The sequence below is a fragment of the Otolemur garnettii genome, unplaced genomic scaffold, assembly GCF_000181295.1.
Source record: "Otolemur garnettii isolate 467f Iridium unplaced genomic scaffold, OtoGar3 scaffold00028, whole genome shotgun sequence".
NCBI classification, from domain to species: Eukaryota; Metazoa; Chordata; class Mammalia; order Primates; family Galagidae; genus Otolemur; species Otolemur garnettii.
In genome coordinates, this window is record NW_003852423.1 from 8,841,107 (window position 1) to 8,852,972 (window position 11,866).

Here is an 11,866-nt window from a genome sequence, read left to right on the forward strand (position 1 = left end):
AAAAAAAAAAAAAAAAAGAAGAAAGAAAGAAAGGAAGGAAGGAAGGAAGAAGAAAGAAGAGAAAAAGAGACAGAGAAAGAGAGAGGAAGGGAGAGAGAGAGAGAGACAAAAAAAGAAAAGAAAAAATATAATAGTTTGTCAAACTCCTAACCTGAAGGAGCTAAAAGCTGAAACATTCTAAGCAGCAAATACATAAAGATAGCACTAGATTTTAAGCTAGAACAAAATAAACATCCATAAATAACTATCCTGTGGTGCTTGTGGCTCAAAGGAATAAATATCCACATTGATATAAATAAGTAAACAAACAAAAACCAGAAAAGTAATGGGGGGAGAGCTAGCTCTTCTTCACAGTGGAATTCCAGGGAATATACGCAGAGGGAAAGAGAGACGGAGCATCACGGCAGACTCCACAGAATGAAGGTTGTGGGCAGGACCCACTGATGGACGCCAAAATTAGCGAGTGAAAGTTTGAGGAGGAAGAGACTATGCTTCCTCTCAAAGTATCACCCAAGCTGCGTATCCGCAACAAAGGGAAAGATCCTGAGAAAGCCAACAGACACCATCTTCACCAAATGATCAAAATAAATGTCACCAGTCATATCACAAATCCCATGATACGATACCCTGAAAAAGGCCACAATTTTTGTGGTATTCTTGCCAAAAATGCATAACCTTACTCCATTTATTAGAAAGCGCAAACGAACCCAAACCGAGGGACAGTCTTCAGTGGAAGTGGCTGGATACTCCCGCAAACTGTCAAGGTCATGAAGGACAAGGAGAGAACAGGGAAGCACTACCGAGAGGAGAAGACTGGGAGAAACAGCTGCTCACTGCACATTAGAGTCCCAGGGTAGATCCTGAAACAGGAAAAGGAGATCAGTGGGAGAACGAGCTTCAGATTGAACTGCAGCTCACTTCATTATATTGTACCAATGTTAATTTCCGGTTCTCCACAGTTGTGCTGTGGTTATGTAAGATGGTGACATCAGGGGAGACCACGGGAGGGACAGGAAATTCTGCATTATTTTTCCAACTTTTCTGTAAGTTTAAAATTGTTTAAGAATTCTTTTAAAAAATTCTATGTCCTTTGTTAACATTAGGTGAAATATTGTGACTGAAAATAAACCAAAAGAAGGGACCAAGCCTGGCTTTGTTCTCAAACTATTCGTACATGGAGATTCTAAACTTCTGGGGGAGTTGCCTGCCACTGAGGATCACGGGTCACGACAACCCTCATTTGCTTCATTTTCTTAATGAGGAAAGAGAGCTCCAAGGAGGTTAAAAGACTTACAGGAGGTCACAAAGTCACCTAGAGGAAAACTGATAGAAGCAGCTAGGTTTCCAGCCCAGTGTGACTTCTGCTCTATCCTGCTGACCTCACGATTGAAGGCGACAGGAGATAAAGAGAAGGGCTGTCAGTTATGGGGGGTTTCTTCACATCATCAGCCTTTAGAGCAGTGATTTTCAACCGGTGTGCAGTCAGAGGGTATTAGATGTGCCGAAGAAATTTTAAAGATAATTAATCAAATCATTTTTGAAAGAAGTTCAAAGCACAATAAGTATATTCTTTCTTTTTTATTCTTTTTATTGATCAACATAATGTAAGTGTGTCATGGCAGTTTACTTATAGGTTCAAGCGCGTTGTGAGATAAAAACGGTGGCAAAGCCCTGCCTTAGAGGATCATCGTTATCTGCTGGTGACATACTGACAGCCCACTGTAAGGTGACTTGGTATAAACCCTGCACTGATGCCAGAATGCCGGACACCCCAAAGTTCTGGGAAACGTTCTATACTGAGGGCCCCACCTTCTCTTCCTCCCCTGTGCTGCTTAATCAGACAAATTCCTCCGGAGGCTGCTGCTGGGGGTGGGAGAGGAGTGAAGTGGGGAGCCCCAGATGCTGCCGCCGCCTGGGAGAGAGAGTGAGCATGCAAAGAAGAAGCCCCATCACCGCCAGTGGAAGGAGGCTTGGCAGCAGCATAGTTATTTCTTGGAATGACTGGACAGGTCTTGGGCAAAACTCAAGGACAATCAGGAGGGTTTGTCTCTAGTGGCTCTTAGCTCTCCTCTTTGCCTCGCATTTCCACCTCCTGATGGCCCCCAAGCTCCTTGGGGGTCCCGCCTTTCTTTGGAACTCTTCAGCATACATGTGGAGACCCCCAGACAGGACTGCCCTACACTGGGAGTCAGAGGCCCCTGCTCCAAAATTCCCCTCCTCAGGTTAGCCCTGAAATTAAAAGCCCCATAATTACCACAAGGACCCACCTTTAAGTATCAGGTGTGCAGCAAAGGAACCAAAAATGTCATTCCAGTGACCCCCCCCCCAGCAATATCTAATGTTACCTCTCTTGGGGGTTGTGAGGGGCTGAATTGTGTCTCTCTCAAATATCTGTGTCGACCTGCTAACCCCAGCACTTCAGAATGGGACTCTATTTGGAGACGGGGCTGCAGAGAGGTGATGAAGGAAAAATAAGGTCTAAGAATCAGGCCTAACCATTTGGCTGGTGTCTCCATAAGAAGAGAAAGGGACTCCGGCAGAGAAAAGGCATGTGAGGACACAGGGAGAAGGCAGCCACCTGCAGGCTGGGAACAGGGGCCTCAGAGGAAGTAACCTGCCCACATCTCTGTGTTGGACTCCCAGCCTCCAGAACTGTGACAAAAAAAAAAAAAATTCTGTTGTGTAAGCCCCCACGTCTGTGGCTTTTTTTATGGCAGCCCTACAAAAGTAGTACGAGGCAATCTGAAGTTTGATAGAGACACTTCTGGAGCTGCAACCTCCAACGCCTGGAGCTCAGACTGGAGGCCTTTTAGGAACCTGGCCCCACAGCCACACCCCACTGCTTACATCACCACCTGAGATTCTCACAGGAGCAAAACCTTACTGTAAACTGTGCACGTGAGGGAGCTAGGTTGCACCTCCTTATGAGAATCTAATGTTCCCACATCCCCCTGTGCGTGGAAAAATGTTCTTCCCTGAAACCAGCCCCTGGTGCCAAAAAGGTTGGGGACCACTGTTCTAGAGAATGGAATTACTGCCTTACTTTGGATAAATTAGCAGCGGGATTGGCAGTATCATGCTACGTGATGAGAAAGGTATTTTAGGGCCACTACTCTTTCAATCACATCAGAAAGGTCATTGTCTGCTCTACCTCACCTGTGTGAGCCAGGGATGGCTAACACACACACACACACACACATTACACAGACTTGCATGGAGCAAATTCTTGACATTGTGAGGCACACTTCCTACAACCTTTGTAAATTCCCCAAATCTCAATATTCACCATTGAAATGTGGCTAATGAAGGCAGTCAAACAGACATGTCCACCAGCAAGGACGCTGGCTAGGAGGATTCCTCGCGGCCTGGTGGCATCACAGATCACATACGCTTACTGTTATCCGTGCAGCATCTTGTTCAAACCTCACAAGAGTGTTTGGAAAGCATTGTTTTATACTTTTAAAAACAACACACTTGAAGTCACATCAAATAGTCAAGACCACTATGAAAAAAAAATAGACCATTATGAATGTTACATCTACCAGTCTCACGTGTGCAACACATGTTACATGTTTTCTGAGTTCCTGGTACCTTCATCTCACTCACCTGGGCCAGCTACAGATATCTGATCCCATCTCTCTCTCACCACTCCACACCAGCCTGTCCAATGCCCAATGGGCCATTGTTCTCTAAACACTGTTGGTTTTCATTTATGTAGTTTTCACAACCAAATTGGAGGAAATGGGTTATAGATCATGACATTAAATATAGTTAAAGTATTCCTATGATGAAAGTGTAAACTATTAATATTTTCTGGATGGTTTGTCAGATAGACACTATTAAGGAGGAGTGATATCTCTCACAAATTTTTTTCATGCAATTTTAGAAGATTCACAGACCCTGGTGAAGTTCATCCTAGGTACAGAGGTTGAGACCCTTAGATATGCTGTACTTTAAAAAATATATTATTTTTAATTCTGATAAAATACACATATCCTAACGTTCACCATCTTACCCATTTTTATGTGTAAGATCAGCAGCATTAAGTACAAAGTCTGACAATGAAGGTCATGAACTTTCCATCGCACACTTACGTTGGCAGCACTGTATAAACAACTTGCTAAAGTTTCTTAACCTTGGTATATCAGTGTCTCACAGCTGTGTTCATGTCTATGTGTGGTGGTGCCTTGCTGAGTGATGTTCATTATAGTTGTGTGTTTTTGTGTGCTGTCTCGAGAATGTTGGAACTTGAATTAAAGCAATGGACAAACATTAAATTTCCTATTAAACTTGACAAGAGTGGAAATGAAATCAGGGACATGTTAGTCCACATTTGTGAGGATAATGTCACAAAAGAGAATGGCAGTGTACAAATGGATTAAACATTTCTCTGAGAGGAGAGCAGCACTGTTGAAGAGAGGTCAGGGAGGCCAGTAACGAGCAGAACTGATGAAAACATTGCAAAAACGTATTGAATTGTGCATCAAAATCATTGGCTGACTGAGAAGCACAGCAGACCAAGCAAACAGGAGTAGGAAAATCATAACTGAATATCTTGGCATGAGAAAGGTGTGGCTCTTTCATCATGACAATGCACCAGCTCACACAGCACTGTCTGTGAAAGAGTTTTTTAGCCAGTAAACAAATAAAGGCATCCGAGCACCCTCCCTATTCACCCGATCTAGCCTCCAGTGACTTTTTTCTTCACCCGAAGATAAAGAAAATATTAAAAGGAAGACATTGGGACAACATTTAGAACACCAAAGAGTAATAAGATGATAGCTCTGATGGCCATTCCAGAAAAAGAGTTCCAAAATTGCTGTAAAGGGTGACTAGGCACAGGCATGGGTGCATAGCTGCCCAAGGGGAGTACTGGGAAGGTAACTGTAGTGCTATTCGGCAATCAGGTATGTAGCCCTTTTTCTAGGATTAGTTCCTGAACTTAATGTCAGACCTTCACATCGTTATGCCACCATCACCCCATCCAGCTCAAGAACACTTTTCATCATGAAAAATTGAAACTCTGTACCTACTAAATACTAACTCTACATTTCTCTCCTAGAAATGACCATTCTACTTTCCATTTCTTTGAATTTGACTACCGTAGGGGTGTTGTGTAACTGGAGTCATACATTATTTGACCTTTTGTGACTAGCTTATTTCCCTGAACATAACATCTTTAGGGTTCATCCATATTGTAGCTTATGTCAGAATTTTTCTCCTTTTTAAGGCTGAATAATTTTCTATTGCATGGTCAGCCTTCTGTGTGTCTGTGGATTCCATGTCCATGGATTCAACCATCTATGGAACAGAAACAGTAGGAAAAAAATTGCATCCCCACTGAACACGGATAGACTTTTCCCTTGTTATTGTTCCCTAAACTAAAATGTAGCAACAATTTACATAGCATCATAAAGTGCTGTGGTTGACACTGGAATGGGGGGGGGCAGTCTTGTGAAACTGAGCCCTTAACCTGTGCAAGCTGACGCTGACTCCAGGTGGATTGTGTCCAAATTGAATTGAAGGGCACCCGGCTCGTGTCCACTGCAGAATTGATTTCTTGTTTGTTGCTGGAGAGAAATCCCCACTCATCTAGTCACAGAAGTCTTCTGTGTTGATTCTTGCAGGGTTAGCTCAGAGGAAAAACGATCTGTGTTTTTTCCTACTCAGACACAGAGACTCAAAGTTTCTTCGTTACTACATGGCAGAGCAGGGTCTTGAATGCAGGTTTTTCTAAATCAATGGTTTTTTAATTTCAGCTCCATGGGGTTGAACATGGGAGACCACATACGTCTTCAATTTGGTTTTCACAGGGAAAATAATACTATCTAGAAGAATCTCCTTCCTAGCCCTTCCCTGAAGAATTGTGGTGGTGGTGGGGTGGGGATAAAACCTTTGGTTTCCAAGATAATCTGAAACATTTTCAGGGGTCCAGAGTGAATATAGGAATATAGCTTTTTTCCCCATGAAATCTTCTTTCCCATTCTGGAAGCCCCTGAGGCCTGGGATGAGAGATGGGGAGAGGATACATCCCCAAGCTCATACTGAGGGAGGATGCTAGTCACCTTCTCCCACTAGGGACTAGGAGATTTGATGCCCCCAGTGCCAAGGTGGCTGCGAGCCTGGCCTGGGGGCTTAGTGAGGATAGCATTGGCTTCTGGGGGAACAGGTAACCAGAACTGTCCCCATGAGCCCAGCTCTTAGCTGTTCCTGGGCCCTGCCGAAAGGCTCCAAAACATTAACTCCCTCTGTAATTTTGACATGTCGGATTTTTAATAAGGGACAAATTAGCACTTGGGTATTTTTTCTGAGACAATCCAATTTCTATGCCAGGCACCAACTTCTATATTTCAAAATGCATTTTTGAAGGTTAATTAGAGAAGCAGCAGAGATAGTGTTTTCCAAGAGGGATTTTTCTGGTTCCTTCCAGGTCTATGCATGGCAGAAAAAATAACTTTCTGACACTGTAAATTGAGTATGTGAAGCCATGAGAATAAACCCATCTCATTAGTCATCGTGTCAATTATAGTATCTAAGGAACAATTTTGTAGCAATAGCATATTTATTTGATGTTTTGAAAACTACCTGGACCTACTGTTAGGAGGTATTTGCTCTTAATGCTCCGAGTACCTCTTTAACAAAATGGCACTCCATAAAAATTTAGTGTGTTCCTACTGTAATTAAATGGCCCTAGTCATTTTTGCATTTATGATATAAACTATAATGGCTGTAAAATCCCGCAATTAACTTTCCTTGCGCCAACATTTCATACTTGAGAAATTCTCATTACAAATTTCATTACTGATTCACTTATCTGTAATTTGTCCTATGTAACCTAAAGAATATTAACAAATTTAGAGTCACTTTTGCTCTATTAAAAACGAAATATAAAAGTCTTTCACCTAGTGAGTCAATCATGATATTTCACAAGGCCCCGAAATGGATCAACTATGGTGGTGAGGATGGGAAAGAGGAGAGATCATCTGATTGGGAAGAGTGGGGGGAATGTGAAAACAAGTAGGGTGTCATGGAGTTCAGTGGCTTCTCCGGGACCAGGCCCAAATGCACTTGAACGAATCCCAGATAAAAGTGTCAATGAAGGCTCCAGGTTCATACTCCGAGGCCTGGGGCTTCTTGTCTTTTCTGTTTCAGTTCTCATCTTTGGTGCTCCCTCCTTTCTGGGGGTCTGGCTGACAGGAGTGAAGCCTCTGGGGTTCTTTTGTTCAGTTACTTTGGCAGAAAGTCCATCCATGAAACTTTGTTATTACCAGTGGCCATGGATAACTGGAAAAGAAATTCAACTGGGAAGGTCCCCATCTGAGAGAGTCTTATACTTCCATTTTCCATCTTCCTGGGCACAGATTGGCTTTTGGAGCCAATGGGAGAAGGAAATATGATCAAATGTGGTCTGAGAAGGTCTTTCTGGCAGGGTGAAACCAACAAAGAGAACACTGGCCAGCAGGGAGCAGGGAGGGGAATATGGAAGGGATAACGCAGCCTTCCTTGCTGAATGCTTAGGCAGAAAGAAGCATGGCACTCATCTGCATTGCCTTACTACACTGTCTCTGTTTTTCTACTAAATATACTTGAAATGTGTTCTTGTTAACTCAAGAAAACGAAGCAGAGAAATGGTTGTTCCCATTGCTTTTTATGCAGACATTCCCAGCTATAGTAATTCAGATCATCTCGACTTTGGTTTTCCACTCTTCAAATGTGGAGAAATGTTCCCCTCCCCTAAGCCTCCTCACTCCTCACTTTTTTTTTTCCCTCACTTTTAAGGTAGAAACAAAAATATATCCACATTAAAGTCAAGTGAAATTTGACTGATCTAGTGTCAGGAACACTGAATTCTCGTCCTCATGCCGTCACGACATTCCAGTGACTGTGGCAGGGTCTGTAACCTTTCTGGGCCCCAGTTACCAGACAGGGATAGGAAGGAGTTTTGCTGGGAAGACCACTGAGTCGCTCTCTATTCTTCCCAGATAGTCCATTTTTTGGTGGAAAAAACCAACAGCCTTCATCAAGACGTGTATGCTGCCCCGATAACATCCTATCTCCACATATCCCTGCCGTCCATAACTGCATTCAGTTTATTCTAATTTGTAATTAACTTTTACAAAATTAAGTTGGAGATAGAAAATTACTGTCCCGACATAAATAATCCTGCTGCTGGATGTGGCAGTGTTAACACAATCCACACTACGATTCCTAAATGAAAGAAATGTTGTCATACTTATTACTTCTGTGTGCTCCATCTTTTATAGAATATTACAGTGTAAATTGAAATTTTATATGATTTAATAAACCTCAAAAAGATATTATGGCCAAGTAACCACATAACTGTAACAAATTGTCCTCCTCCCTCATTACAGAGCTTTCTCCGCATGTGGGGCTCTCAGCCTCATTATCAGAGCGGTGTCTTTGACAGCCCACAGCCCATTAAAAACACCTTGAAGAAAGCGTACTCCACACGGCAGAGCGCCACACTTCATCCCAGGCTGGGATCCTCGAGGCTGGCGTTACACAATGAGAAAAACGGTCCTTTCATTTTTCATCCTAAGACTCGGGCAACAGAAACACGTTATCTGGCCCTGTAACCATCACCTGCTCCCCCCGACCCCAGGCCTCTCTGTGACCCTCACCAAGTTCTGCTGCCCCACGACAGACACCGAAGCCAAATAATCGAAACTGCAGCCGAGGAAGGGTTTATAACTCCTCCAAATCTTCAGCTGGTTTTATAGGGTTACTAGTTTCGATTTAAAGTTTCTTCGTTTTCAGAGCACCAGACCTCCCGTTTATAGCTGATTGCCATTTTTTCCAAGGTTTCTTGCTCACCTGGGAATTCATAAGGGTGATAAAGGAAAGAACTGTGGACAAAACAAGCTAACGGGACGATCTAACCTCCAGGCCCTGTCTCCTAGGCTGGCCCTTGGTTCCCGTGCCTCACCCACGCTCCCTTGTATTCCAATTTGGAATGAGGAAGCAGGAAATCTGGGAGCTCGCTCATCACATGCGGCGGTTTGCTTGGAGCCTGGTGTGATTTCTGTAGCTTCCAGCAATGTGGGACACACTTGCACTGAAGGATTTAATGACTTGTTTTACTGCTGCCTGCCATCAATATTTATCTATATTAGCTGAAGAAAGGCATTACTCGAAATGGCATTTCACACCTCTGAGCATTATACAGTAATTCTAAAGTCATAAGTTGTACCGAATTCTATGGGCAAACACAGATACAGTATGAATGAAAATAACCCAACTCGAAGTTTTTCAACTTGAATTGTCTGCAGCAATCTGGAAAACCAAAGTCAAGATGACTCGAATTGCTATAGCTGGGGATGGCTGGATGAAAAGCAACGGGAACAACCATTTCTCTGCTTCGTTTTCTTGAGTTAACAAGGACACATTTCAAGAATATTTAGTAGAAAAACAGAGACAGTGTGGTAAGGCAATGCAGATGAGTGCCATGCTTCTTTCTGCCTAAGCCTTTAGCAAGGAAGGCTGCGTTCTCCCTTCCATATTCCCCTCCCTGCTCCCTGCTGGCCAGTGTTCTCTTTGTTGGTTTCACCCTGCCAGAAAGCCCTTCTCTGACCACATGTGATCTTGTTTCCTGGCTGTGCCTCTCCACTGCACCCACCTGAAAGGAAACCTTACACACACACTGATCTGTGCCCTTGTTTCCTGCTTGCCTCCTCCTAGCATGCAGGCTCCCTGCGAGCGCAAATAAGCCTGGATTCCCCATTCCACATCCTGCATGGACCAGGGCCTCGTGTGTGCAGGGGCCACATGTCTGTGGAATGAATTATTCACACTGGGAGATTGTGAGGTTGAGCACAGTAAGCACTTCTATAATAATAGTATCTATATAGAACAAGTCATTTTGAGCAAAGATCTTTGGAAGATTATCTGAATATCTTATGCTTGAGTTTTACTCAAAGACCAGTGTTTTTAAGGATAAAAGGACCTGGGAGATCAGCTGAGCTAACCCTCAACTTTACAGAGGAGAAACTTAGTCTCAGATGGCTCAAGAGACTGGTTCCAGGCTGTTCAGCACTGCTCAGCAGCAGAACTCCCAGAGCTTGGGTTCCTGGCAGCCTGATGGCTCTGGGCTCTTTCTCACACACTGGATTCTATCTCTGAAGATACATTCTGCAGACAACTTCTAGAATAGCTTGACTTTCACATTCTGAAATGCTCTTTCTATAATTTTTCCATCTTCAGAAATTATGTTTATGGGATATCTGGGCCAGAGAATTAGTCTTCAATTCATAATAGATGAGGTTTACATTTTTAATAACGAAATTAGAACTTCAGAGAAACTTTATAACTGCATATTAACGTACAGCACGTAGATTTTATATTACTCCTAGGTTACTCACCCAGTGACTTTATACACTTTGGAGAAAAACAGAAGATTTGGAAATAGAAAGTACGAGCAATATGAAAGCTATAACCAAATAGCCTAAGAGTATGGGGAGGAGGGAGGGAGAAGGGAGGGAGGAATGGGTGGAGGGAGGAGGATTGGAGGGATCACTTCTGAGGTTTATCTTACAGGGGTACAAGTGAATCTTTCTAAGAGTAGAATGTGAACGTTTTAAAACAATAACTGAGAAAATGACATGAAGGTTGAAAAAAAAAGAAAGTATGAGCAGAGGGGTACATGCTCAGTCTGATGCCCAGTCTTTCTGAAGTTTTAAAATCCTGCTGTATTTGGTGGATTCTGTGAAACGGGACTGATGCATTGCATATTTTTTAAAAAAATAAACTAAGATTAATTTTTCTTTCTTTTTTAAGGCTTGGAAGTGCTCCGTGAATTAACCAGATATGCCTAGATGTATGAACTGAAAGGCTAGCACTGAATTAAGAAGCTGAAAACTAGTAGGTAAAACCTTATAAATATCAGCCCACATTCAGGCATGAATTTCAGCATCACTTACAGTGTGATTTGAATTCTTAAATAAATAGGTAGGGACAGCTTTAAGAGTGGTCAAGAAAAATAGCTATTCAGAAAATTCTGAACCATCCTGGTGTTTGCAGAAAACAAGGGAAGGGCTATATCTAATGTCCTAGGCATTATTAGTACTCAAATAAAATTGCCTACCCAAATAATCTTTTTTCTAAATTCCATTTGTTTATCAATAGCTCTGAATAAAATTAAGAACAAAAGTAAAGCTTGGTTTATAATAGGGGCAGAATCTTCAAGAAAAGGAAATATGTAAAGCATTCTTCCAACAGCCATTCAACATCAAATCAATATCCCATTTTCTTAGTGATTAATTCAAAACGAGCACCCATCTCTTAATGTTTTAACTGATGTATTATCTCAATCTTGTATTTACTCTCTATACTTCCAAAACAGGATAATTTTAGCATCAGTTGATATTTCCTGAATTATAGCCTGTGGGATATGCACAGATGAAAAAACAGTTTTGGGTATCTCAAAATCAGGATATAGAAAGATTTTCTTCATTCTTTCAGGCTAACAAGCAATGACAGGTATTCAGAGAATCAAACTGTCAACACCGTGACTCCCACTGCCGTCTGCATCATAATCTGTTTCTTAGTAACACTTGGTCTGAGCAGCAGTAATAGAATTAATTATACTTCATTTTGCTGCCTTTAACAGTATTGACCAAATTTAAGAACAAATGAGAAGTGCTTATCAAGCTTGAAGAAAATAATCCATCAGTGGCACAATTTAAATTCTCTGCAGTTCTCTTATTAATCAAAGTAACACTTACTATCCTATCTCCACTTCCCATTAACAGTCATTAAGCCCGGCTGCTGATTGAAGCAATTTCTTTAGGGATCTCAACCTCATTTTTAAGAGAACCTTCTTTAGTGCAAAACAATATCATATAATCGT

At 42.2% G+C, this 11,866-nt stretch overlaps 1 protein-coding gene across 1 annotated transcript in view; it reads left to right on the forward strand.

Annotated features, from left to right (window-relative positions):
- Positions 1-8,597, forward strand: part of CUNH7orf71 (chromosome unknown C7orf71 homolog) — a 10,675-nt gene extending 2,078 nt beyond the window's left edge. Inside the window, 5 exon segments of the mRNA XM_023512422.1 lie at positions 2,543-2,609; positions 2,612-2,646; positions 3,719-3,795; positions 8,373-8,409; positions 8,412-8,597. Of these exon segments, the coding sequence (XP_023368190.1) occupies positions 2,543-2,609; positions 2,612-2,646; positions 3,719-3,795; positions 8,373-8,409; positions 8,412-8,597 (402 nt within the window).
- Positions 8,598-11,866: the final 3,269 nt, after the last annotated feature.